This window comes from Tursiops truncatus, chromosome 3, assembly GCF_011762595.2.
Source record: "Tursiops truncatus isolate mTurTru1 chromosome 3, mTurTru1.mat.Y, whole genome shotgun sequence".
In the NCBI taxonomy this organism is placed as follows: Eukaryota; Metazoa; Chordata; class Mammalia; order Artiodactyla; family Delphinidae; genus Tursiops; species Tursiops truncatus.
In genome coordinates, this window is record NC_047036.1 from 42,137,843 (window position 1) to 42,165,731 (window position 27,889).

Consider the following 27,889-nt stretch of genomic DNA (forward strand, 5'->3'; position numbering starts at 1 on the left):
AGAAAGCTTGTGTGAAAAAACTAAGCAGAGTACCCCTACATCCTCATTAAACACCATTCAGAAAAGACCCAAAATGGTATATCCTCTTACTCCTCATAGCTTCAAGTACCACATCTACTATAGTTTCTTTATTTTATAATAAGCTGTTATTAAAAGTCAATCTCAGTTATCTAGCAACTATACAGAACACATTATGAGAAAGAAAAAGCTGACCAGTACTTGCACTTCTCCCTCGCTGGTGCCAACTGCCAGGCAGGTTCCCTCTTTTGTCCAGGACACAGAAGATATATAGTTACAAGTGACACTTAAGTCTATATTTTCAATCCTATTGTGATTATCCCCATTCCAGATGTATACAGAAGATCCAAGGGCTATAGCAACAAGATTATGCAAGTTCCAGTCTAGGATATTCAGATCTATAAGAAAAGCATTTCAAATTAGGGTGATTATACAGCCAAATAAAAATATTTTCAAATAACTTTATTTATAGGTAGAGGAGAAAGATTGATAACTTCCCTATGGTCGGCTGGAAAACAGAATCATGGATCCAAGTAGACCATGAGAAGTTCAAAAATGAAAGTTGGAATAGAATCTTGTATCAAGATACACAGTGTAGGGCTTCCCTGGTGGCGCAGTAGTTGAGAGTCCGCCTGCCAATGCAGGGGACACGGGTTCGTGCCCCGGTCTGGGAAGATCCCACATGCCGCGGAGCGGCTGGGCCAGTGAGCCATAGCCGCTGAGCCTGCGCGTCCGGAGCCTGTGCTCCGCAACGGGAGAGGCCACAACAGTGAGAGGCCCGTGTACCACAAAAAAAAAAAAAAAAAAAAGATATACAGTGTAATAAGCAATAACACTTACCATTTATGCTCTTATATACTTACTTAGAGGCATTTAGAAAACTTGGCAGTTTCATCTACCATTATAAATATAAATGGATTTCATCTAACAGATCATTAAAATTTAAAAGCATGTAATTCTTATGGAGACATCCTCAGACCTAGAATATACATATGGGAGATGACACCATCATTGCTAATCAAAAGGCAACCCAATTACAGTATATCTAGAAGAGGTGATCTCTGGCTTATTTATTATATCTAGAAGTTCTTAGTAGTATTCTCTATCTTACTCTATAAAAATCATATGATTGCTCAGAGAAACCATATTTGTATGACCACATACTAAACTGTACCCTATCTTATTTCTTATAAGACAGAAACTCCTATCCTGATTGACACATATCAGTACAAAACTATGAAGCACACCAGTTTCACTAGAGCAGTCTAATCCCCTATAACTCATCCTTCCCACTGATGCAAACTACAAACTCTGAACAAAATTCAAAAAACAAATACCTGAGAACTCTGGAAAATCAGCAAAAGCAGGTAAACCATGTAAGGGAGTGAAAACTTGGAGAAGCAACCTGCCCAGGGGTGAGTTTTCCATTTTTTTCTTCACACAGCTTTACCCTGAGGGTGGGCCCCAATCATGGAGTAACACCAGCAGCTCAGACTCTGACAGAAAGCCCACCATGTCGCTAGTCAAAGAAACCAGAGAAAGGAGGCTGAAATGGCCAAAGTGTGAGGAGAAAGCCTGGGAGGGATGGGAGGGGAGCCACAGAAAGGCATCCTCTAATTGTGAGTGTATAAACCCACACACATCTCAGCCTAACCCCAAATCTTGTAAGTGCAGGGAAAGCTCAAATTATCCAATCTAAAGAACATGGAGGAAATGTAAAATAGATAGCTAGTGGGAAGCAGTCGCATAGCACAGGGAGATCAGCTCAGTGCTTTGTGACCAGCTAGAAGGGTGGGATAGGGAGGGTCGGAGGGAGGGAGATGCAAGAGGGAAGAAATATGGGGATATATGTATATGTATAACTGATTCACTTTGTTATAAAGCAGAAACTAACACACCATTGTAAAGCAGTTATACTCCAATAAAAACATTTAAAAAATAAATTAATTAAATAAAATAAAGAATATGAAGGGAAAAAAATGTTAAAGAAATGGACAGAACCTCAGGGATTTGTGGGATAATATCCACAGATCTAACATATGTGTAATTGGAGTCAGGTCTTGGAAGCAAGAGAGCAAGGTTTCAAAGGAGTTCTCACCAGAAACCATAGAGGCCAGAAGTCAGTGGAACATCTTTAAAGTGCTGAAAAAATACATCTGACAACCCGGAATTCTACATCAAGCAAAAATATCATGATAAGGGTAAGAGAAGTCTTTACCAACAGACCTGATCTGCAAGAAATACTAACAGAAGTTTTGACTGAAAGGAAATTATATAAGAGGGAAATTTGGATCTTCAGGAATGAAGGAGAATGTTGTAATTGGTAAATATTTGGGTAAATATAAAGGACAATTTTTTCTCTCTTAAAATATTTAAAACACAAATACGTATGGCTTTTTAAAGTAAAACTTAACGATGGTGGAGTTTTCAATGCATGTAGATTTAAAACATAGACAACTAAAGTAACTCTCCCAAAAAAGTTGGGGGCTGGGGAGACACATATGACTGCAAGATTTTTACATATTGTGTGAAATATGCAATAGTAATTCTAAGTAGACTGAGAAAGTTTAGATTGCATTGCAATCCCTAGAGTTACAACTAAAAACATAATACAAGGAGATATAGCCAGAAAGCCAATAGATCAACTAAAATAGAATAGAAGTCAAAAAGAAAAGATGTCCAAGGAATGAGACTTGGTGCATTCCAAAATTTAGGAGGCAGAGAGATAGAAGAGGAAGAGAAACCAGCAAAAAAAAGACTAAGAAAGAGTGAACAGAAAGCTAGGAGGCAAACCAAGACAGTGCAATATCAAGCAGGAGGGAGTGACCAACTGCCTCCAATGTGGCTGATAGAGTTAAGTAAATGAGCTCCAAGAAGTGACTGCTGGATTTAGAAATGAAGAGTTTTGGGTGATGTTTGGAAGGGCAGTTTCAATGGAATGGTGAGATTTAAGAACTGACTAAAGCAGATTCAAAGACGATGGGGAGAGAAATAAGAAATTGTGAATATAGACATCTTTTGACAAGTTTTGCTGTCAAAGGGAGGAGACAAAAGGGGTTATGGCCTGAAGGGGAAGTAGGCACAAAAGGTTTTTGTTTGCTTTTTTTTAACATGAGTGTTGTGCTTTTTAAACATCTATTGAAATGAATTCTTCAATTTTTATTAGTCATGGCAATAAATTCTCTTAGAGGTATAGGAGGAGAATGGTAGGAGAACTGTTCCCTTTAATGATTTTGCTTTTTCCTGCTCATTCCTCTCTGTGAATGCTCCCGAGAAGCAGACCTCTTCCCTCTGCTCCTTTCTCCCTCACCAGGAGAGCTCACCAGGGCTCTCAACTTCAATCATACTCATCTGACCTACACTCTAGCCTTTCCCCTCTTTCAACTACAAACCTCATTTCTAATAACCTGCCAGAAAATCTTGTATATCTCACTGTCTCTTCAAGTGTAATATTGCAAGAATAATCTTCCCTCCTCACATGACTTCTCCTGCTAACTTGTCTTCTCAGTGACACCATCCTTCCCCTGCTTCAAAACGTGGAATAATCTTAAACTTGTCCCTCTTCCCATATAGTTTTCCTCATGGAGAGAAAACAGTCCCTTACTTTTTGGTAGCTCTCCTGCTAAATGCATTCTGCATACTCTGCCCTGAATTTTCCTTTGATATCTCTCCTAGTTGAGAATTCCCACAACAAATCTAAAAATCTACATCAGGATTTGAAATATATCCATAATCTGCATCCACCTCCTGTTCACTAGTCCCCAGTGTATCCTCTTCATTGCCATTAATTACCATGAATTACCAACATCCTGCCTTTGTTCATGCTGCTAACACCACTGAAGATGCTCTATCTTCTCTCTTCCACTCCTCCAAGTCCTACTCATCTTTTAAGATCCATCTCAAGTCTGAATGTCTCCACAAAACCTTTCTGAACAAATCCAAAGATCAGCAAACTACTTATAGTCCTTATAACTCCTTAAACCCCACAATTTATTATTTATACTCTACATTGGCATGTTGGTAGCAGGTCAATGTGGGTTAGTCCCATCTTCCCAACTAGATCACAAGCTAGTGACATAAGAAGAAGCTAGAGACAAAGAGCCAATGTGGTTGTTTGACAAGATTTATCCATGTTTAAAATATAAGCAAAAAGAATGGATATATGTATATGTATAACAGATTCACTTTGCTCTACACCTGAAACTAACACAACATTGTAAATCAACTATATTCCAATAAAAAAAAATTTTTAATAAAAAATAAAAGTTGTGAGTGTAAATAAATAAGTAAATAAATAATATATAAGAATAAGAACAGGCCACCATTTATACACTTCATTCTTTTTTTTAACATCTTTATTGGAGTATAGTTGCTTTACAATGGCTTGTTAGTTTCTGCTTTATAACAAAGTGAATCAGTTATACATATAAATATATCCCCATATCTCTTCCCTCTTGCGTCTCCCTCCCTCCCACCCTCCCTATCCCACCCCTCTAGGTGGTCACAAACCACCTAGCTGATCTCCCTGTGCTATGCATCTACTTCCCACTAGCTATCTATTTTACGTTTGGTAGTATACACTTCATTCTAATACAGTAAAACATAATGTGTAGTTCTTGTGCCTCACCAAGACCAACAATACCCATTCTTGAACATGAAAATTCCACAATGAAAAAACCACTATATTAACCATATTTGGATGGTACACCATTTAAGCATGAGGCACAAGGCCATCTGGTTCTTCCAGAATAAAATTTCAAGTTTATGCCAGAGCACAGAATACATTTTGTCATTTCAACTTTTCAATTCATGATCTAAGCAATAACTTACAATAGTCATTTCGAAGAGCGGTAAGATGAATCTTCACCTCTGGTTGGAGTATGGAATAGTTTATATCACTGAACCTTTGAATGTGGAAGTATTCATCTCTGACTCCATCACTGCAGCCTACAAGAAATGAACAGTTCTACACTATAATCCTGAAAACAAAATCTTTATCCTTGCAGGTATTAAGAGATAAGTGGGTGAAAAACAAAGTGGTCATCATGATAAAATTGAATTATAAGTTGCAGGGGGAGGAAAGGAAGAAAAAGACTTCAGTATTAATTTAAACAATTTTTTAAAAAATATTCATTGACATTTTCTAATAAAAAGCACATGAATACCAGGCCTAAATGTAATGACAGATTTTGCGGGGAGCACACAGAGACACTACATCATGCTTTGACTATTTATTCTGTCACTTGAGATTTTAAAACCAAAGTAATGTTCACATATCCATGTATCTATAACATCAACAATTATCTAATAGACCTAAGCCCTACTCTGAGTCTTTGTCAATAAGACTGTTGAGTCATTGATTTTGGCTCTTTCTCTCTCTGTTTCTGTACCAGAGCACACAGAGTTACTTTTGGCTAGTGTTACCCATGACTATCTGAATTCAAGGTTCTATCCTGTGCTCAGTTTTACTTCTCATCAAATGACCCCACTAAGCCTAAACCATAAGCCACTGTCTTTTCATCTTTCCAACCACTTGGCTTGTAATCAAACTGAGAATGACATGATCAACAGGAAATGAGCCCCACCCAGGTAACTTGTGGTCCTAGGACCACATGGTTTCTAATAAAAGAATGAGAGCTTCACAATGCTATACCAAGAAGCCAGATTGTTACTCATAGTTGCAACGTTAGCTATGAAAACCTGCAGTTGTGGGCAGAACTACAAGGTTACTAGAAATACATACTCAAGCACTGCTGATAAAGGTTCAAAAAAAAAATCAAGTACAAACTTCCAGTTACAAAATAAATGTCATGAGAATTTAATGTACAGCATGTACAGCATCTTCGAAAGTTGCTTAAAAAGTAGATCTTAAAAGTTCTCAACACAAGAAAAAAATTCTGTAACTATATCTGATGACAGTTGTAAACTAAACTTATTGTGGTGATCATTTTGCAATATATACAAATATATCATTACATTGCACACCTGAAGCTAACATAATGTTCTATATTAAAAAAAAAAAAGCAATACCCAAAGAATCAACAAAAAACTCCTGGAACTAATGAGTGATTATAGAAAGATATAAGATTAATATACAAAAGTCAACTGCTTTCTTATATACCAGCAATAAGCAATTGGAATTTAAAATTAAAAGCACAATACCATTTATATAAGTACCTCAAAAATGAAAAACTTAGGTATAAATCTAACAAAATATGTACAAGATCTATATGAGGAAAACTACAAAACTCTAATCAAAGAAAAGCTAAATAAATGAAGACATATTCCAGGTACATGTATTCCAGGTACAGTATTATTAACATGTTAGCTCTTTCCACCTTGATTTATAGATTCAGTGCTATACCAGTTAAAATCCCAACAAGGTATTTTGTGGACACTGACAAGCTGATTTTAAAAGCGTATATGGAGAAAAGTCAACACAATATTGAAGGAGAAGAACCAAGCTGAAGGACCTACACTATCTAACTTTAAGACTCACTAAAAAGCTACAGTAATCAAGACAGTGTAGTACTGGCAAAAGAACAGACAAATAGATCAATGGAACAGAATAGAGAGCCCAGAAATAGAGCCCCACGAATACAGTCAACGGATCTTTGACAAAGGAGCAAAGGCAATACAATGGAGAAAAGTTAGTTTTTTCAACAAATGGTGTTGGAACAACTGGACATCCACACGCAATCTGGAAAAAAAAATAATCAAATCACTTTGCTGTACACCTGAAACTAACACAATGTTATAAATCAACTATACTTCAATTTAAAAAAATGTATCTAAACACAGACCTTATACCCTTCTCAAAACTAACTCACAATGGATCGTGGACCTAAAAGTAAAACACAAAGCTATAAAACTCCTAGAAAATAACACAGGAGAAAATCTAGATGTCCTTGGTTTTGGCAGTGACTTTTTTTTTTTTTTTTTTTTTGGCCACACCACACAGCTTACAGGATCTTAGTTCCCCGACCAGGGACTGAACCCGGGCCCATGGCAGTGAAAGCACTGAGTCCTAATTCACTGGACCGCCAGGGAATTCCCTGGCAGTGACTTTTTAAATACAACACCAAAAGCATGATCCATGAAAGAAATCACTGATATGCTGGACTTCATTAAAATTAGAAACTTCTGCTCTGCAAAAGACATATCTAAAGAATGAGAAGATAAACCACAGACTGAGAAAAAATATTTGCAAAAGACATATGCGATAAAGGACTGTTATCCAAAACATACAAAGAAACTCTTAAACCTCAACAATAAGAAAACAAAAAACTCAATTTAAAAATGGGCAAAAGATCTGGACACCTCACCAAAGAAGATGGCAAATAAGCATAAGAAAATGTGCTCAACATCATATTTCATTAGAGAATTGCAAGTTAAAACAATAATGAGACACCACTGCACATCTGTTAGAATGGCCAAAATCCAAAACACTGACAAACACCAAATTCTGGCAAGGATGTGGAGCAACAGGAGCTTTCATTCATTGCTGGTGGGAATGCAAAATGGTACAGCCACTTTGGAAGACAGTTTGGAGGTTTCATATGAAACTAAATATGCTCTTATCATACAATCCAGAAAACGCACTCCTTGGTATTTACCCAAGTGAGTAGAAAGCTTATGTCCACAGAGAAACCTTCACACAGATGTTTATAGCAGCTTTATTCATAATTGCCAAAACTTGGAAGCAACCAAGATGTCTTTGAATAGGTGAATGGATAAATAAACTGTGGTACATCCAGACAACAGAATATCATTTAGTGCTAAAAAGAAATGAGCTATGAAGCCATGAGAAGACATGGAGGACACTTAAACGCATATTACTAAATGAAAGAAGCCAATCTGAAAAGGCTACACACTGTATGATTCCAACTAAATGACATTCTAGGAAAGGCAAAACTATGGATACAGTGAAAAGTTTGCCAGGGTTAGAGGAAGAGGGAGAGATGAATACGTGAAGTACAAAGGATTTTTAGAACAGTGAAACTACTCTACGTGCTGTTATAACGGTGGCTACGTGTCATTACACATTTGTCAAAATCCACAGAATACTCAACACAAAGAGTGAAAGCTAATGTAAACTATGGACTTTGGGCAATAACAGTGTGTCAATGTACGTTCATTGATGATAACAAATGTACTATTCTAGTGTGGGATGTTGATAGCGGGGGAAGTTGTGCATGTGTTGGGGCAGGGATATAGGAGCACTCTCTGTATTTTCTGTTCAATTTTGCTGTGAATCAAAACTTCCTAAAAAATAGGATGGATGGATGGATAGATTGTAGACAGATAGATAAATACATAGATACACAGAGATAGATAGATTTCCTAGGATAACAAAATAATACAGGTACATTCTTTCTGCCTTTATAGAATATACAATTTCTATTCTACATCATATCTTCAGCATGTTACAGAAACACAAACTTGTTGCTGATCAGATCAGAAGAAATGGGAGAGCTAAGGTAAGACGTGTCCCCAGATATTTTATTTTGCTTTTAAGAAATTATAACTCTAAAATAAAGAAGTAAAGGATAAGTTTCACTCATTCATCCAACTGTACATTCCCAAACCTCCCAAAAGAATATTCAGCAGGCCTGAAACTTTTTGTGCCTATTTTTATGCATCTAACTCTGTTTTTGTCCCTTTTATACTGCTGGGAAACAGAGGCATGAAAAATACACATGCACAAAGTTATCTTATCCCAGAGGGAAATTTAACAGGCAAGTTTCCTTGGCATTTATGAGTTGAACCACTAGTTCTCTTAAGTTTCTCTCACAGAGCTAGGCTCCTAATCAATTATTTTCCAACTATGATAACAATCTCATGAATGACACAAAGGCTTCCAAGATGGAAAGAGGAAGTAGGAAGGAGAACACATGGGGTGCAGGGTAAATTTGACTTTGGGAGCACTGAATGCAGCATGGAAGGAGGACCTTCTAGAAACTGCCACAGTAGCAATATCTCCCCACTGCATGGCTGCAGAGTCGCCCTGATGCACACATGACATCACCACCCAAAGATTTCTACCAGCTTTGGCCCCGATAGGTATACTTACAAGGCACAGGAGGTGCCTACTGTGAGGTTTCAGAGTCTTAGCAAATATGGGTGAGGCATGAAGAAATACTTCATATGCACAGCACCTGGATAAAATTTGTCCCAGTGATCCACATGCCTAAGAGTAGTTACCTGGCTTATGTGGAATCTGTTTCACACTTTAAATCCCCTTAAAAGAATTAAGAACAGAGCCCTTCATAGAACATTCCTTTCAATTAGACTCTGCTTCCAACAGCCCGCCCCTTCAAATCTTCCTCAGTGCTGCCACCAAAGTCATCTATCTAAAGCAGAGTAACAGACTTGCAAGTCAAGTCCGAAGAATGGCCACATAAGTGTATTTCCTCTGCCTCCTATTTTCAACCTCACTAGAATGACAGCAAATGACTTTTTTAAGGTGTGAAGATATAAGAACAAAGAGTATGGGAGTGAAATAGCAGTACGAAGACATTATAGTAATTTTCTGCAAAACTGATAAAGATTTGATAACTGACCAGGAGGAACATAAGAAATGACCCTCAAGTGCCTATAGAGGGGCCGTGGTGAAGAGAAGCAAGCTGATTTGTCTTGCAGAAACCCCACAAGGGGTCAGGGCTCAGAGGCACAGGGAAGGTTTAGAATGAGATGAGTTTGGTTTTAAGACTGTCAAGTTCACACACACGCACAAACACCCTGTACATACACACATGTGCACATGTCAAAAGAAACCAGATGTTTACTCCCTGAATAAACCAAAAAAATGACAGCCTCTTAACTCAAGAGCACCAGCAAAAACAGATAGAGTGAAAATTGTCATAGTGAATTTGGCAGGTCACAGGTCTTTACCTTAGTGCTATTTCCAGAACACCACACATTTCAGGAAGCTTCACTGAAGCTTTCTTCACTCTGAAAGAGGGAAACCAAAACTACTGTGGGAGGAGCTAAGCAAAGAAAGACAATTCAGGAAGAAGAGCAATCCTTCCAAAACTGTATGTGAAATTTTTTCAGAGAAATAAGAGAAAATAGCATATACATGAAGCATGAACAGGATGCTGGAAAGAGAGAAAGAGAGAAGGAAGGAAGGAAGGAAGGAAGGAAGGAAGGAAGGAAGGAAGGAAGGAAGGAAGGAAGGAAGGAAGGAAGGGAGGGAGGGAGGGAGGAAGGGAGGAAGGGAGGGAGGGAGGGAGGAAGGGGTATAGGGGAGAGAGAGAGAGAAAGAGAGGCCTGACAGTGTCTAAGAAACTTTAAAATAAAAACTAGGATAGCCAAAATAAAAACTTTAATCTCAAGGCTAGTGGACAGAATGAGGTAACCACCTACAAAGTAGAAGAAAAAGTGAGATGAAAAATAGAATAGAAAAAAATAAGAGAACTAATCCAGAAGGACCAACAATTATGGTCAACATTTCAGAAAGAAAGAAACAAAGGTGAAGAAATTACTAAAGAATATTTCAAGAAACTTTCCAAGAATTAAAAGACATAGGTCTCCAAGACTGAAAAGATCTACCGGTGGGCTTGTCAGTTATAATGAGGTTTTTTTTTTTTTTATTCTGCACGAAGCTTTATCATCATGAAATTTTAAAACACTAATAAGAGATTTTTCTATGTGCATTCAGAGAGAAAAAGCAGGTGGCATACAAAGGACAGGAAGTCACAACATCATATAACTTCTCAGCAGCAACAGTGGATGCCAGAAAGCAATAAAGCAATACCTTTATTCACAAAATTCTGAGTGAAACTAGAATCTGTAGCCAGCCAAACTATGAATCAAGTGTAAAAGTAGAGTAAGCACACTTTCAGACCAGCAAACCCAGAAGGAGCACAACATGGCTGCCTGGAAATAGCGGATCTAACATCAGAGAAGAGAAGTCCCAGAATCACAACTGTGGGACTGGCCAAGAGAGCAGCGTGTTCAGCAGGCTCTGGGTAGGAGGCCACCAAGGAAAACAAGAACTGATGTGGGTGGGTACGTGGAAAATGTTATTGATGGCTGTGGAACAAAACATGGGAGCATTTAGGGAAAACAGTCATAATTTCACAGGTATCTAATAAATGAAAATATAAAGCAACTTTTTAAGTCTAGGAAAAAAAGGTTATACTAGAAAAGAGGCATAGTTATAGTACACTATTTGGCTTGACAGGAAATAATAGTTTTATAGTAATATGATGTAAATGTTAAATACTAATTTTACTCTTTAAAAGTGTAATATAAATAGACTGAGGGAGGTGAATGAAACAGGAGGAGAGCTAAGTTCTTACTATGCTAGAAAGTTGTGATAAAGTCTAAAATTGTAAAAAAAAAAAAAGCAGTTTACAAACATTATTTAGAACATAGATGTAAATAGCAGGGGGTATAGCTGGAAGAGCTAAGGGTGGTTGCCTCTGGGAAATAGGAAGTGTTGGTAGGGATGGTTAAGACAGAGGATCACGAGAATTATCTACATTTTACAATTATGTTGAGTTTGTTCTAATAAATATAAAAATAAAATATTTTAAGATAAGGAAGAAATGAAGGAGGCAGGGAGAGAGGAGGGTAGGAAAGAAGGACAAACAGAAAATCTTTGGTCCATACCTTTCCAAATGCATTGGGATTGCTCGCAGAGCTGCATTTTCTCATTAATCTGCTGAGCCACTTTCTGGGTCGATAATAGCTGGTTTAAGCATTTCTGAAAACAGACACAAAGAGATTACTTATTCAGAAACATATGTGTACATCTCAGATGTGTTGCATGGTATAGAATTAAAGCTGCTAATTCACTACAAAGTTCAAAGTCTACACATTACCGAAACCAAAACTAGAATAATTGCCATTATTTATTAGCTAACCACTGTGTAATAAACACAGTGCTGAACCTTTTACTGCTATATTATTTCTTATCTCCCCAACAACTCCAGAGGGAGGGTATCACTCAGCTACAATAAAATCCTCTTTTATTCTTCTGGTCTAAAAATCCTTTTAGCCCACAAACCAACCATATGCCAGTGACATCATCAAAGCCTGCAAGAACTGAAATGTCGTATTTCTAGTACTCTCTGAAATTAAAAGACCTCCTCAAAACAATAAAGTTGAGGGATTCCCTGGTGGTGCAGTGGTTGAGAGTCCGCCTGCCGATGCAGGGGGACACGGGTTCGTGCCCCGGTCCGGGAAGATCCCACGTGCCGCAGAGCAGCTGGGCCCGTTAGCCATGGCCGCTGAGCCTGCGCGTCCGGAGCCTGTGCTCCACAACGGGAGAGACCACAACAGTGAGAGGCCCGCGTACCGAAAAAAAAAACAATAAAGTTGAGTATTAGTAAGAATGCTTTCCCCAAGAAAGATTTATTTCAAAGGGTGCCTCTCAGCATCCAACCCAGAGATGGTCTCTCAGTCTGTTACTGAGATTTTCTCTGGACCTCAATTTTCCTCATCTGTAATATGTTGGGATTAAACTTATTATCTTAAAGGTCCTTTTCCAGTAACACCTTTACCCATGAGAACTGGGACTATCAAGTCAGAGACAGCTTAAGTAAATTGCCTAAATTTCCATGAGCACAAAACTCTGATTGCTATCTCTCTGGGCCAGTATAAAAAGAGCACTCCTGATGTTCTTACTTCCAGCTCCAATCAAAAACAGATGGGCAAATTAGTAAAAAGGGAAGGAAAAGTACTTATTCTAGAAATACAATAGTAAAGAGTTAAAACAGAGAAGATTCTCTTTTATCTCTTTCACAACAATACATTTAATCACTGGATCACCATAATTCAGACAGAAGTCTCTCTGCTGAGCATCATTTTGATATTTTGGGTTTCTTCCCAGATATTGTATCACATAATAGGCACTGCCAGTCAATGAATCATGGGTTTTTAGATATTCAAAGTAAAACAATTAATTATAAAGCAGGGCTTCACAACTTCAGAACTATTGGCAGGTAATGCATTATTGTGGTCTACTAGATACCTATCCCTGGTTGTGATAATCAAAAATGTCTTCAGGGCTTCCCTGGTGGCGCAGTGGTTAAGAGTCCGCCTGCTGATGCAGGGGACACAGGTTCGTGCCCCGGTCCGGGAAGATCTCACGTGCCGCAGAGCGGCTGGGCCCGTGAGCCATGGCCGCTGCGCCTGCGCATCCGGAGCCTGTGCTCCGCAACGGGAGAGGCCACAACAGTGAGAGGCCCACGTACCACAAAAAAAAAAAGATGTTCTCAGACTTTGCCAAATGTCCCCTGGGGAGCAAAGTAGCCCTCGTTTGAGAAGCAGTGGTATAAAATAACATTCCTACAATGACCTGATGGTCAATAGCTCAATGTAACTCTTCACAGATTCACTTCTTCAGAATCCCATAGTTACCTCAAAGCTGACCAAGGCATTGCCCAGACAGTGTGCTTCTGCTCAGTATACCCGGGGATACTCTTCCCTAGGTGAGATCCACTTATTATTGGGTTGGCCAAGAAGTTCATTCGGGTTTTCCTGTAAGATCTTATGGAAAAACCCAAACGAACTTTTGGGCCAACCCAATACTTTAATGAGCAACTTGGCATAGAGCCGACTGGATATGAGAATTCTGAAATCTCTAGAGTTAGGCAGGTCTCATTGCGGAAACACCCCCCAGGTGATCTCTAAGGACCACATGAAGACACACGTTTACTGTCAAGGTAAAAGACCTCACTTTATATCTGCACCGTTCTTGCTGATGTTTGACTTCCAATTAGTCGTGACAACAAATGCTCTACATAAAGTAGTAAAAAGGCTTCCATTATTCCCTGCCCAGGTTCTTCAGTGATGCTGGGATGATGTTCTGGCTGGATAACAATTGCTATAACAATAGTAACTTGCCAACACCATCGTGACCCCACAGACAGAGCCACCAACTTTGCTGCCACGAGTTACCAGACAGCACAAGGGGAAGGAAAAGGGAAGTTGTGATGGCCAGGGCAGTAAAAACTCCAAACAGCACTAGAGGGTGGAAAGGACAGGTGTGTTAATAGCCGGGGCTGGGCATGAGCTCAACAGCACCCATAGTTACCTCAATAGAACCCCTTGGCCATCCACCCACCCCAAACCCTTACCCAACAATAAGCACCCAGCAAAAGACTTGCTCTAATAACATTTGTTTCCAACTGCATATGAGTTCAAATAATTAAAATTTACATTCACAATATTTTATTGTTCCTCCAGCAAGATATATATGCCAAACACAGGAAGCACACACTCAATGAGTAGTAGCTTTGCCTAAATTGAGAATCTATGACATTCCTAGTTCAAAGTTTTCTAAATGAAACATTGATTTCTTCAGAGGCTCTTCATGCGATTTGATAAACCTAAAAACATGCTACTGATATTTAATGTGCACAAAGGATTTAGGGCAGACTCCTATGATATTAAAACCATAATAAATAAGATACTTAAAAGAATTAAATTAACTTAGTAGAGAAACTAAAAAACAACAAAGACATAAGGGAAATATTTAAAAGACCATCTCATAGACGAAGAGTCAAACTGATCCTGAGACACCCCAAAGGGCAGACCAAGTCACCACATACTTTCCAAATAGTTGGGAAATGATCGTACAAGAGACCTTTGGGCTGAGAGGAAACATACCATAGTACGTATAATTTTATTCTATTTTTAGTCTTTACCTTGTTGATGATTAGTCTCATTTTCACTTTTTTGACTGATGCTAATTAAACACTTTTTTGTGTATTTGCCAGGTATTCTATTTCTTTTTGGAAATGCCTCTTTTCATGTCCTTCACAGACTCATTTTTTTCTATTAGGAACCCATCATTTTCTTACTGATTTGTCATAGCAGCTAAGCCAGCTCTTACCTCACATTTGGGACTCAGTTGTCTGAGCTTCTCAAGATGTGGGATCTTCAGTTTTCCCTCTTTACCTACCTGGCCTTTTGAGGCAACAGTTTTCCTCTTGCCTCCGTCCAGTGCATGGGGTGCCTTGCAAAAATGGAGAGCAGAGCTATTTGTTTCAAAACTTCCTTTGTTGGGGGTCTTCAGTGGCTCTTTGTAGGATCCTGCCAGAAGAAAATTTAGCTTTGAATTTGGTTTTTAAAACAATATAATCTTTTAAACCTTTGGTTGGAGGTCAGCCCTTGGCAGGTACCATAGAACAGAATGTGAAGATACAGGCCCTGGTCTCTGCAAAATCCTGGGTGGGATGGGGTGGAGAGGGCAGCACAGGGCCTATGCAGAGCACTGGGTTCATAAGTGAACGCTGGGTAAGAAAGTGCCTCAATGGCTTCCAAAACCGGGAGGAAATGCTAAGATTAAAGACCTGACCCCAACAGCAGCAGCAGCAGAAATGCTTTATGTCTGCCTGGAAAGGACACATTTGCAGATTTGAAGAATGGATACAAACAGTTCAATAGTTTAAAATGATGGAGCGAAGCATACCTGGTTTGCCCAGGCTGTGATCATCCTGCCAGGAAAACACTATGGGATGCTTGCTTTCCAATCATTGACGTTCACTACATGATCATAAGCAAATCACTTTGCCTCTCCCTCTTCCTATTGCACAAAGATGTAAAGCTAGTTTGAGATGACTTTAGTAAAATACTTCCTAAGTTACAGTCATGGAAGAGTCAACGTTATTTACATTGTTACTGTCCATTTCTATTCTCTTCTCACAACTGAGAAAGCCCTTTACCATACTTAACTGCACTGAAAACTTTGACAAGTCATCTTCTAAAGCTAAATATCTGCTATATCACTTGTTCATCAGCGGAACCAAGGGACCACTAGATTAAGTAACTTGGCCTTTTGCGATATGACAATCCCTTCTTCATTTGGACAAATGTGTGCTAGATAAACTGTCACTAATGTTCCTAGAGCCCAACACCTCAATTTCTGGGCTATCCAAAGTCTAAGAGGAAGGAGGAATCCAAAATCTAATTTCAAGGAGGAAAGAGGGATGAAAACATGAAATGTTCTGCAAAGTTTTATTTTTTTTAAAGGCTTTTTTATTTTAATGTATTTTATTTATTTATTTATTTTTGGATGTGCTGGGTCTTCGTTGCTGCGTGCGGGCTTTCTCTAGTTGTGGCAAGGGGGGGTTACTCTTCGTTGCGGTGCACGGACTTCTCATTGCAGTGGCTTCCCTTGCTGTGGAGCACGGGCTCTAGGCGCACGGGCTTCAGTAGTTGCAGCACACAGGCTCAGTACTTGTGGCTTGCGGGCTCAGTAGTTGTGGAGCACAGGCTTAGTTGCCCCGCAGCATGTGGGATCTTCCCGGACCAGGGATTGAACCCGTGTCCCCTGCATTGGCAGGAGGATTCTCAACCACTGTGCCACCAGGGAAGCCCCTTCTGCAACGTTTTACATCTTACTCTTTGTCTTGCAAAATTATGCATCCTTGTTTTGTCCTATTTGTAGACAAGTAAAGAGGAGAAGAAGCTGTCTCTCTGAACCTCAAATGAGAAATAAAACGTTACAGTTGGATGCTAGTACTGACAATCACCCCAGTTATCAACAAAGAGGTCAGGTCCACCAGCCTAAGGAATCCAGGACCTCTCAGGTTTTGTTCACAGAGCATGACTGCAAATGAACCTCTCTGCAAACATCCCTTTTAGGATGGGAGGGTCTTCAGTGTTCACCCTTCTGGAACAAAAAGAAAGAAACCCCACCAGCAAAACATTGAGAAACCAATGTTTCTGATTAATATGCAGTATTAACTTAATAGAAAATGAAATATACTTTCTTGTAAAATTATTTTGACTGATAATCTCTCTTAGAATTCTGAATTTCTCATGCAATGCTTTATTTGAAAATAATTAATTAATTAAGGAACTATGAAGGAAAAGGGAGCCTTAATTTTAGCCAGAAATTCCTTGATACAATTAGCATTAAAATCACCCCTCAATTAAAACATCTTTCAGAAGATAGCCATAAGAATGACCGTTCTTACAACCCTTTATCTCCTACTGTTTCAATCAGCTATTTTCTGTGTTGATACTTACTATTACAGGAAAATTTCATTGGTTTAAAAATGATTTGAGGCCTTTCTCACCTCTGAGATGGCCCACACTCTGTCTGTGGAGTGTGTTTCTCTCTAAATAAATCCACTTCTTACCTATCAAAAAAAAAAAAAATGATTTGAGCTCCCTTTCCATCTGCAGGACTATGGTGCCTCACTGTGTCTAATGTCATTGAGAAAAGAGTAGCAGTAAGTTACCATTTGTCTTAAACATGCTGATAAGACAATGAATTACATTGCCTAGGATTTTAAAAAGGAAGAACAGAAATTAAATCACTAAGTGTCAAGTTTTGCTTCTGAAGGATGGGAATAAAAAAGGTTGTGCTGCAACAGGGAAGACATATGGGAACATATGTTTATGTATGACTGATTCACTTTGTTATAAAGCAGAAACTAACACACCATTGTAAAGCAATTATACCCCAATAAAGATGTTAAAAAAAAAAAAAAAAAAAGGTTGTGCTCCTATTGGTGGGAATGTAAATTCATGCAGTCACTATGGAAAACAGTATGGAGGTTCCTCAGAAACATAAAAATAGAACTATCAGCAATGATCCAGCAATTCCACTTCTGGGTACTTATCCAAAGGAAATGAAAATAGGATCTTGAAGAGATATCCACAGTAGCCAAGATATGGAAACAACCTAAGTGTTCATCAACAGGATGGACAAAGAAGATGGGGTACATAAACATACAATGAAATATTATTCAGCCATGAGAAAGAAGGAAATCCTGCCATTTTCAACAACATGGATAGACCCTGAAGGCATTATGCTAAGTGAAATAGTCAGACAGAGAAAGACAAATACTGCATGATATCACTTATACCTGGAGTCTAAAAAAGCCGTACTCAGAGAAAGAGAGAGTAGAATGGTGGTTGCCAGGCGCTAGCGGGTGGGGAAAATGGGGAGGTATCAGTCAAAGGGCACAAATTTCCCATTAGAAAATGAATAAACTCTGGGGATCTAATGTATAACATGATGATTATTGTTAACAATACTGTATTATACACTTGAAAACTGTTAAGAGAATAGATCTTAAATGTTCTCACCACAAAAAAAATGGTAATTATGTGACGTGATGGCAATGTTAACTAACTCTATTGTGGTAATCACTTTGCAATACATAAGTGCATTGTGTCATCATGTCATACACCTTAAACCCACACAGTATTATATGTCAATTATTTCTCAACTGGGACTTCCCTGGTGGTCCAGTGGGTGAGACTCAGCACTCCCAATGCAGGGGGCCCGGGTTTGATCCCTGGTCCGGGAACTAGATCCTGCATGCATGCCACAACTAAGAGTCCACATGCCACAACCCATGCCACAACAAAGACCCAGCACAGCCAAAATAAATAAATCTCAATAAAGCTGGGAACATTTTTTTTAAAGTTGTGCTAATGAGACATATTTTAGAAGGAGAGCTTGTGTTTCAAAGCTTTGACAGGTTAATCCTGGATCCCTGCCCACCAGATCACAGCTTTGCTGCCCATTCCCCATCTCTGTCCCAGGCAGGCATTAGACTGTCCCACTCTCATCTTTCCTTCTCTTTGCTTCCCTCTTCCCTCTTTCCCTCTCTTCTTGTTTCCCTCCACTCCCCTCATCTCTTCTCTTCTTTCTTCTTCTTATTCCTCCTCTCTCTCTCTCTGTCTCCTCTGTACTCTCCATCTCTCTCCTCTTCCTTCCTTTTCTTTCTCTTCCACTCATCCTCTCCTGTTTTCATCTTTTTCTTCTATTTCATACCTAATTATTTCATTACTAATACATCTTTTTCCTGACTGTTGTAGACAAGGAATCTTCAAAATTGAAGAGTCATCAAAAACTCTATACTTTACAAAACATAAGAGAAACATATTTGTGTGTATACATATGTATACATACACATATTTATACATACTTAAAGTCTTTACAAAAGCAATAATCTACCAATGCAAATCTCAGAGACACACTTAAAATACAACATACTTTCTTCTGGTTTTGTTTCAGGCCTCCCCTTCCCCCTGCCCCTGGAAATTTCTTATTCAAAGGGAGAAAAAGAGAAAAGCAGCTGACTAAATGTGACATCAGATATTTCTGTAAGACAAAGATTCTCTCAGGAATACATCTTTTTTTTAAGATTTCAAAACTGGCCTGTGGCATTTTTATTACCTCACCTGGAATCAAGGTCTCTTTCTCAGGAGTTATCTTCAGCGCAGTTTCTGGGAGGTCAGCGGTTGAATGCTCTCCCCCAAAGGAATGGGCTGCCACATCCCTGGTTTGGCTTTGCCGCCATCTTGTGGTAATTGGGCTACTGGCAACAGGAACTTCAGCCGATAGCCTCTTCGCAAAGTTGCTCTTGAAGTTAGAGTATGTTGGATTAACTGCATCAAATACCTATTTAACAACAAACAGATACATGATTTATAGTAGCCTCAATGATACAAAAGTTAAAATTCCTTAAAAGAGAATTATAAACAACTCACCTAGTACATTTTATATATGTATGTATATATATATACCACACTTAGAGCCTCTGCTCAAGGGTCTGAAGACATTCCAAAGCAGTTTCAGGAGTAATTATGTTTATGCTTATTACTATTACATACAAATATAAAATATGAAGTTGAATAACACTATATACTGATCATAGAAGATGTTAATATAAAATCATAAAATTTCATAAAAGCATAAAATATCATAAAGTCTGTAAATAAATAGCAATTTTCTAGTCCAATCCCACTTTTCAGATGGGAAAACTGAGGCCTAACTTGCTCAACTTCTGTCCATCCCCTCTGAGAAACACCAAGAGTTTGGTATTTACAGATCCTTTAGTGGTGAGCCATGCCATGTAGTTATGTGAAATTAAAATGCAAATGACAAACAGAAAATGAATTATTTTTTAACAAAATGACAGGCATGTTAGGTTAATATCTTTGTATAAAGGGCTCTTATAGAAATTTAGACAAGTTTATCATCCCAAGAGAAAAGTGAGCATGGGACATAAAAAGACAATACATTAAAGAGATATATAAATGCCCCAAATATATTCAAGCTCATTAATAATCAAAAATGCAAATTTAAAACAATATTGAGATGTTAGCAATGATTTTTTAAATGACAATTCCCAATGTTGAAGGTTCTAGAAACAAACACTGGCATACAGTGCTGGTGGAATGTCAATTAGTATCTGGAAAGGACAATTTGGCAATGTGTGTCAAAAGCCCTCAAATATGTGCCTAACCTGTACTGACCCAGCAATGTCACCTCTAAGAATTTAAGGAAGAAATCAAAGATTCCAGCAACTATTGATTGCATACCACATACAAACCCATATGTTAATGGCTTTATGCACATTCATATTTAATCCTCTGAAACACTTGGTGAAGCAGGTCTGTTATTTATTCCCATTTTACCAATGAAGAAACTGAGATTTAGAAGTTAAGTGAATTGCCTAAGACCACACTAGGAGTAAACGGAGATGCTATACCCTAAACTCATCTGTCTGACTCCACAGTCCATGCTTTCAACTGAGAACGTGAGGGTGTGTACTGAAGTATATATGTAAGGGCAAAAAGATGAGAGGGACTCAGTGTTTACCAGTGGAGAATTGACTAGGTAAACTATGTGGCATCCATAAAAGGGAATACTCTGCAGCCATTAGAAATTAGGGAAATGAAATCAAAACCACAATGAAGCACCACTTCATACCCACTAAGAAGGCTATAGTCAATCAGTCGACCTATCTATAACAACTATTGGTGAGGATGTGGAGAAATCAGAACCTCTGTACATTGCTTATGAGAATGCAAAATGGTGCAGCTGCTGTGGAAAAAGTTTGGCAGTTCCTCAAAAATTTAAACCTCGGGCTTCCCTGGTGGCGCAGTGGTTGAGAGTCTGCCTGCCGATGCAGGGGACACGGGTTCGTGCCCCGGTCCGGGAGGATCCCACGTGCCGCAGAGCAGCTGGGCCCGTGAGCCATGGCCGCTGAGCCTGCGCGTCCGGAGCCTGTGCTCCGCAACAGGAGAGGCCACAACAGTGAGAGGCCTGCGTACCGCAAAAAAAAAAAAAAAAATTTAAACCTCGAATTACCATATGACCAGCAATTCAACTCTTAGGTATATACCCCAAAGAAATGAAAACAGGCACTCAACTACAGGTACACAGATGTTCACAGCAGCATTATTTATAATAGCCAGAGGTGGAAATGGATAAACAAATTGAGGGGGAATGTATGTGTGCAATGGAGTATATATATGCCTGTATAACAATGTGTATATGAATATTACTCAGCTATAAAAAGGAATGAAGTACTAATAAAATGCTATAATGTGGATAAACCTTGAAAATATTATGAAAAGTGAAAGAAGCAGACACAAAAGAAGTCACATATTGTATGATTCCATGTATATGAAATATCCAGAATAGGTAACTCCATAGAGGCAGAACACAGATCAGTAGTTTCCATGGATTGGGGGAAGGAGGAAATGGGGAGAAACTGCCTAATGGGTACGGAGTCTTTTTTTTTTTTTTTTTTTTTTGAGTCTTCTTTTGGGATGATGAAAATATTTTGGAATGAGATAGAGGTGGTGGTTGTACAACACTGTGAATGTACTAAAGGCCATTGAATTTTTCACTTGAAAATGTTTAATTTTATGTTTAATTTCATGTTTTTTTAATTTTTATGATTTCACCTCAATTTAAAAATCTTTAAAGATAGGATTAAATTCAATAAAACACAAAAATGCTTATACTATACTACCAAGTGAAAAATGGACACCATAAAAGAGTATTCCAATGTGGTCTTACTTCCTATCTATAAATGAAAGATAGGAAGGAAATATGCCAGAACATTAAGGCAGTGAATATTGGGTTTGTTTGGGTTTTTTAGTAAGTGTGTGTAAGGTGATCACCTGGTGGCCTGCAGCCACTCCAGCTGGTGGGTGGAGATCTCTCCCCTACTGCTACTCTGTTTTCCTCCAGAAACTGCACCAAAAAGGGCACCTTCTCCAGAAAAAGAGAAGTCAGGAGCCCGAGGCCTTTGCTGTTGTGAACAGTGTTGTTTGGGGTCAATTTTTTTGCCTTTCGATTGTTCTACCCTTGTTCTTGTTTTTGAGTAGGAACAGGAAAAGCTGAAAAGCGGGAAAGATAGAGCCCTGGAAACGTAAATCTGGCGTCTCATCCTCAGAAGCCCAGACAAGGGAGCAGCAGGGAAGGAGCTGGCAGAAGTGGGCCTGGAGGGAGAAATGTGGCCCACTCAGACTTTCATCTCCTACTTCTTGGTTTCTCTCAGACAAGGAAACCACAGATCCAGCTCAAAGACTGGAGAGACTCAGCCCCAGTCAGAAGGAGACTGGGTGGTGGGAATCTCTCTCTGATCAGAATGCTCGTGTTTCAGCAAGAAAGATAGTCAGAGGGGTACGTTGTCCCATGTTTTAACAGAAGTTATAAATTGAGACTTTTCCTATCAATTTCCCTACTTTTCAAAGTTTTCAAGTGATTCAAAAATTTTAAAACGCGTGGGATTAAGCAAAGCATGTCTGTGGGCCCCATTCAGGCTGTGGGCTGGGCTAGGTCTGCAACCTCTGCAAACACCAGCGAAGCAGCCCTCACCCTTCTAGGCAGCAAGAAAGGGAGCAGCCACCATATTTGAAGATATATTTAACTTGCAACAAACATGATACTCTTGATCAAGGTTTTCCTGGAGTCCCAAATTTAAATATACATTTAAAAACAAAATAATCCTGAGTTTAAAAGAGGGAAAATAAAGAATTTGATGTGTCAGCTAAGAAAAATGATTTAAAAATTTCACACTGAACTGACAATGAGCCATGTTTCTCTGGCTTGTCCACTGTCACTCTCTCCATACGGTTTCCCCACCTGGGATGCTGTTCAGCAGTTCTCTAGCCCACCCTCATGGCTGGGGTCAGCCACCAACTCCTTCAGGAAAGTGTCTCTGACATTCCTTTCCTCCGCATTCTAAACTGGGTTGGGCAGCCTGTGGTGGGCTATATAATTGTGATGGTTAATATTATGCATCAACTTGATTGAGCTAAGAGATGCCCAGATAGCTCATAAAATGTAATTTCTGGATGTGTCTGTGAGGGTGTTTCTGGAAGCATTTGATTCAGTAGACTGAGTAAAGAGATCCACCTTCACAAATATGGGTGGGCACCATCCAAACCACCAGGGCCCCAAATGGAACAAAAAGGCAAAGGAAGGGCAAATTCTCTCCCTTTGTGAACTGAGACATCCATCTTTTCCTGGCCTCAGACATCAGAGCTCCTGGTCCACAGATCTTCAGACTCCTTAACATACAACAGCAGTCCCCCAGTTCTCGGGCCTTTGGACTTGGACTGAATCATACCACCAGCTTTCCTGGTTCTCCAGCTTGCAAATGGCAGGGTTGTGTGATTTAGCTTCCATAACCTCATGAGCCTCTTATCTATAGCTATGTCTATATCTATACCTATAACTGTATCTCTGTCTATATCTATATATCCTATTCATTCTGTTTCTCTAGAGAAATCCTAATACAATAATGGCCCCGTAAGATATCCATATCCTAATCCCTAGAACCTATGAATGTTACTTTCTATGGCAAAGGGCTTTCGCAGATGTGTTTAAGTTAAGAATCTTGAGATGGGGAGAACATCTTGGATTATCTGGGTAACCCCTAAATGAAATAACATGTCCTTCCAGAAGGAGGCAGAGGGAGATTTGACTACACACAGAGGAGGAGAAGGAAATGTGACCACAGAGACAGAGACTGGGGTAATGCACAACCAAGAAATGCTGGTTCACCAGAAACGGGAAAAGGCAAGGAATGGCTTCTCCCCTAAAGCCTCCCCTGCTGATTTCTTGCCTTATGCCAGGGAAACTGATTTTGGACCTCTAACCTCCATAATTGTGAGAGAATAAATGTGTCCTGTTTTAAGCCTCCAAATTTGTGGTAATTTGTTACATCAGTCATTGGACGCTAATACACAGCACTCCTGTGCTTCTATAGCTCACTATGTGTGCTTCCAATAGAGCCTGGTCACATTTTATTAATAATAACAGCATTTATCAAGCACTCAATAAGTGCCAAGCACTGAGATAAATGTATTAGAGGGTTTTTATTTAAACTTCATCACAACCCTATGAGATAGGTACAATTATATCCCCCATTCTCCAGAGTCAGAAAGTGAAGGTTAATAGGTTTGAACAAGGATAACTTGAGAAAAGATATAGCGCTGATAAGTAGCGGATCCAGGATTCAGACCACTGCACACAATTGTACACAACATTGCCTTTATGAATGGCAGCCCCTGGAGCATGCAGTGCACAGCCTCAAAACCAACCAGGGTAACCCAAGGTTTAAACTCACAAAGTGATTCAGTCCCCGTGCTTTTAGCACCTCTGCTCATGCTGTAGTCTCAATGCTTGTGTCCCTCCTCCCCCCACAAAAAAATCATGTTGAAATCCTAACCCTTAAAGGTAATGGTGTGAGTAGGTGGGGCCTTTGGGAAGTGATTAGGTCATGAGGGCAGAGCCCTAATGAATGGGATTAGTGCCCTTATAAAAGAGGCCCCACAGAGCTCTCAAGCCCCTTCTATCATGTGAGGGTACAACAAGAAGTCTGCAGCCCAGAAAACAGCCTTCAACCGACCATGCTGGGACCCTGACCTCAGACTTCTAGCCTCCAGAACTGTGAGAAATAAATTTCTGTTGTTTATAAGCTACCCAGTCTATGGTAGTTTGTTACAGCAGCCCACAAAGACTAAGATGGCTTATTTTCCACTTTTCTGATTATTTTTATGTCCTTCTACTATATTATCAATTCATTAAGACCAGAGACTTTGTATTTTCTCTTACTATCCTCAGATTATAAGACATTTAGGGCATCTAGGAGCTCATGAATAAATGAATGAATCTCTTCCCTCAGAGGCAGTGAATCCTAAAAAACCACAAGGGATTTAAGAAAGAATTCAGAGGCAAGGAAATAAGCTATTTTCTTTCTTTCTTTTCCATTAAGAAGAATGATTGTCAAATTGGACAGGACATAATAAACATTTCTGCAGAAACTGGAGAGTGAGTTTTAATTAAGCAATAGATATTCATCTGGGCAATTTAAATAAGTTCAAGTCTCTGGGACCAGATAAATGAAACCTCAGAACACTGACGACACTTCCAGAATGGATACTGATTAGTGATCTATGATGACAAGTGAGAAAATGCCCTCCCCCCCTCAAATTTAGATAGACAAGTGTTCTCCATGGTTTTCCAATAGGAAGAACAAGTAACTAGAAATAAGTAGCTTTTGTCACCAGTGGCCTGGATCACACGAGTCTTACTGGATCCATGTTGGCCTGAATGAATCCACCTGTGATGTACAGAAGGGGTTCTGTCCCTGGCCTAATGCTGTTGAGTTTGTTATCAGTAGTTTGAATGGAAATTTATTTATCGAAATGGTTTTTCCTAAGGTGAGAAGAGAGTTAAAATATTAAAGGACAGAGTAGGATTCAGAATAAAGTCTGGGACAAAGACCAAAATCAGCAAAATTCAATTCAATAAGAATATGTGAACATTTTTCCCATTTAGATTTTTTTCACAGCACAGGCCTAACATGGGAAAGAACTGATAAGAAGTGAAAATGATGGGCAGTATTAGACAGCCACATCCAGAATACGAGTCAACAGTATAATGCAATTCCTTTTTTTTTAAGTAGTACAATTCTAGGCCTTGTTAAGAGAAAAACAGTGTCCAGAAGAAAAGCAAGCAAAATCTGATTATCTCTGCACCGGTCAAAACTCATCTGGAGAACCGTGGCCAGTCTCAGAACTGTTCTTTCGGAAGGAGATGGACAAGCCAGGATTCAAAACTTGATTTTATTTGGAGGAAAGAGACTGCAGTGATAGGAAGGCAGGGAACACACAGTAAAAGAGCCACACGTGAATGGAGTGAGGGCACCTGGGGTATCTAGTCCAGAGGAAAGGAGACCCAAAAGGAACTGTCTTCTTTAAAGAGAAGCAATTTATGACAAAAAAGCAAAACTTATTTTGTGTTGCTCCCTATGACAAAACTAGGATCAATGCATAGGAAGAGGCAAGTCTGTATTCAACACAAAGAACGTTCAAAGAGTTAGAACGCAATTGTTCGTAACATTTTGAATATATTGTTCTCAGTCAGCCCCTCCACTAAGGACATATGGTCTGTAATGGCACAGAGGAACATTTTTTAATAGTTATGTATTTTAACGTGCATTTTTTAATGTTTTAAATTTTTCATTGTTGATAGAAAATTTTCCCTTATAAAAATTAATTTGAGTAAAATAAGTGACTCGATTTGGACAAAAAAAGTTAAGTAACTAACAAATGGTATGCAGACAGGGCAAATCACTGAGGCAGTATGCAAATAACTACAGCTTAGGAAACACTGCTGTAGGTTGTGGTATTTCATCTTCAATGTTTTTAAACTTCTGTTCCAGGATCTATCTCCTGCTGAGGAAATGCCTGTCGCATAGTTTTAAATGACTCAAGTATTTATTAATAGAGAGGAAGAGGGAGATAAGGAAAATAAGACAAAGAAGGGAAAAGGGATGAATGACTTGATACTCCAAGCACATCAGTGTGCCTTGTTTACCTTTAGAGTTCACATCATATTGACACTAAATCGGGAGGAATTCAGGGCACCGGGGCCAAAAAATAAATAGAAAGGAACCTAGAGAGGTTAAAAATAAGGTCAGGAAGTAACAAAATGAAACAACTGGGAAAACAGAAACAAATATATATCTAGTGATAAATAATCTGACACACAAATATTCAGTGGGTGGGAAAAACCTAGACATTCCAAGGAAAGACATGCTGGTGATGCCAGGGTCTTTCTAGAACCTTATGGCAGAGACAAAAGTAACAAAGATGGTCCTTAGCTCTCAGGCATATCCCACCAACCCCTCTTCCTTAGCCTCTGAATGTCTGCCCTTCCCACCTGCCCCACCAGCAGCAGCCCAACACAGCAGCATTCTGTCCACAGGACATTTCGAAATCAGGGTCTAAATATTATTTAAAATTGATCGTGAAGAACAAAATATCTACCGTCTCATTTTTTAACTTCCAATGCCCCCTCATCCTAGGGAGCAATACAACCCAAGCAAAAACAATCAAGGTCAGATATCCTTTATTCTGCATTGCCAACACCTGCCACTGGGGGCTCCAGAGTGACTTTAGCATCTACCCCTTCCTTTCTATCTCCCTCATCAAGGTTGCCTTCGTTAAGTACACTATCATCTCTCAGCTTGACTTGCTGCTCTGCAGGCTCTGACCCCTTCCACATAACTTCAGTACACGTGGCCAAGGTTTTGTTTGTTGTTCTCCATTCCCTCCCCTCTTCAGACCCTTACAGTGATTTCTTATAAAACTAAATGTCGGGACTTCCTTGGCGGTCCAGTGGTTAAGACTTCACCTTCCAGTGCAGGGGGTGCGGGTTCCATCCCTGGTGGGGGAGCTAAGATCCCACATGCCTCTCAAACAAAAAAATCAAAACATAAAACAGAAGCAGTATTGTAACAAATTCAATAAAGACTTTTAAAAAACAATGTACCACATTAAAAAAAAAATCTTTAAAAAAAATCTAAATATCTAGTGATGAATAAAACCCCTTCACCAGAGTACTACAGCAATCTCACATATCACATTTTCTTCTAAGTAAACATATTTTGTCTATCACAGAGAAATAGTTTAATGTCATTAAAATAATTTCGGTTATAAAGTTGAAAGTCCTAAACTCTAGTCTTGGTTGTCCCACTTACTAGTTCTGTGATCCTGGGTGAGTTATTAACTTCTTCATATTTCAAAGAATTGTTACATAATGTCTGTAAAGAGCTTTATACTACACTCGATCCCCTGT

General features: G+C 39.1%; 1 protein-coding gene across 1 annotated transcript in view; it reads right to left on the reverse strand.

Annotated features, from left to right (window-relative positions):
* CDC20B (cell division cycle 20B) overlaps window positions 1-25,347 on the reverse strand; it is a 43,815-nt gene extending 18,468 nt beyond the window's left edge. The window contains exons 1-6 of the mRNA XM_073801941.1: window positions 25,339-25,347; window positions 19,180-19,399; window positions 14,936-15,066; window positions 11,638-11,731; window positions 4,849-4,965; window positions 220-416 (exon numbers count right to left, since the gene is read on the reverse strand). Coding sequence (XP_073658042.1) covers window positions 220-416; window positions 4,849-4,965; window positions 11,638-11,731; window positions 14,936-15,066; window positions 19,180-19,399; window positions 25,339-25,347 — 768 coding nt within the window. The remainder of the gene's footprint in view (window positions 1-219; window positions 417-4,848; window positions 4,966-11,637; window positions 11,732-14,935; window positions 15,067-19,179; window positions 19,400-25,338) is intronic.
* Window positions 25,348-27,889: the final 2,542 nt, after the last annotated feature.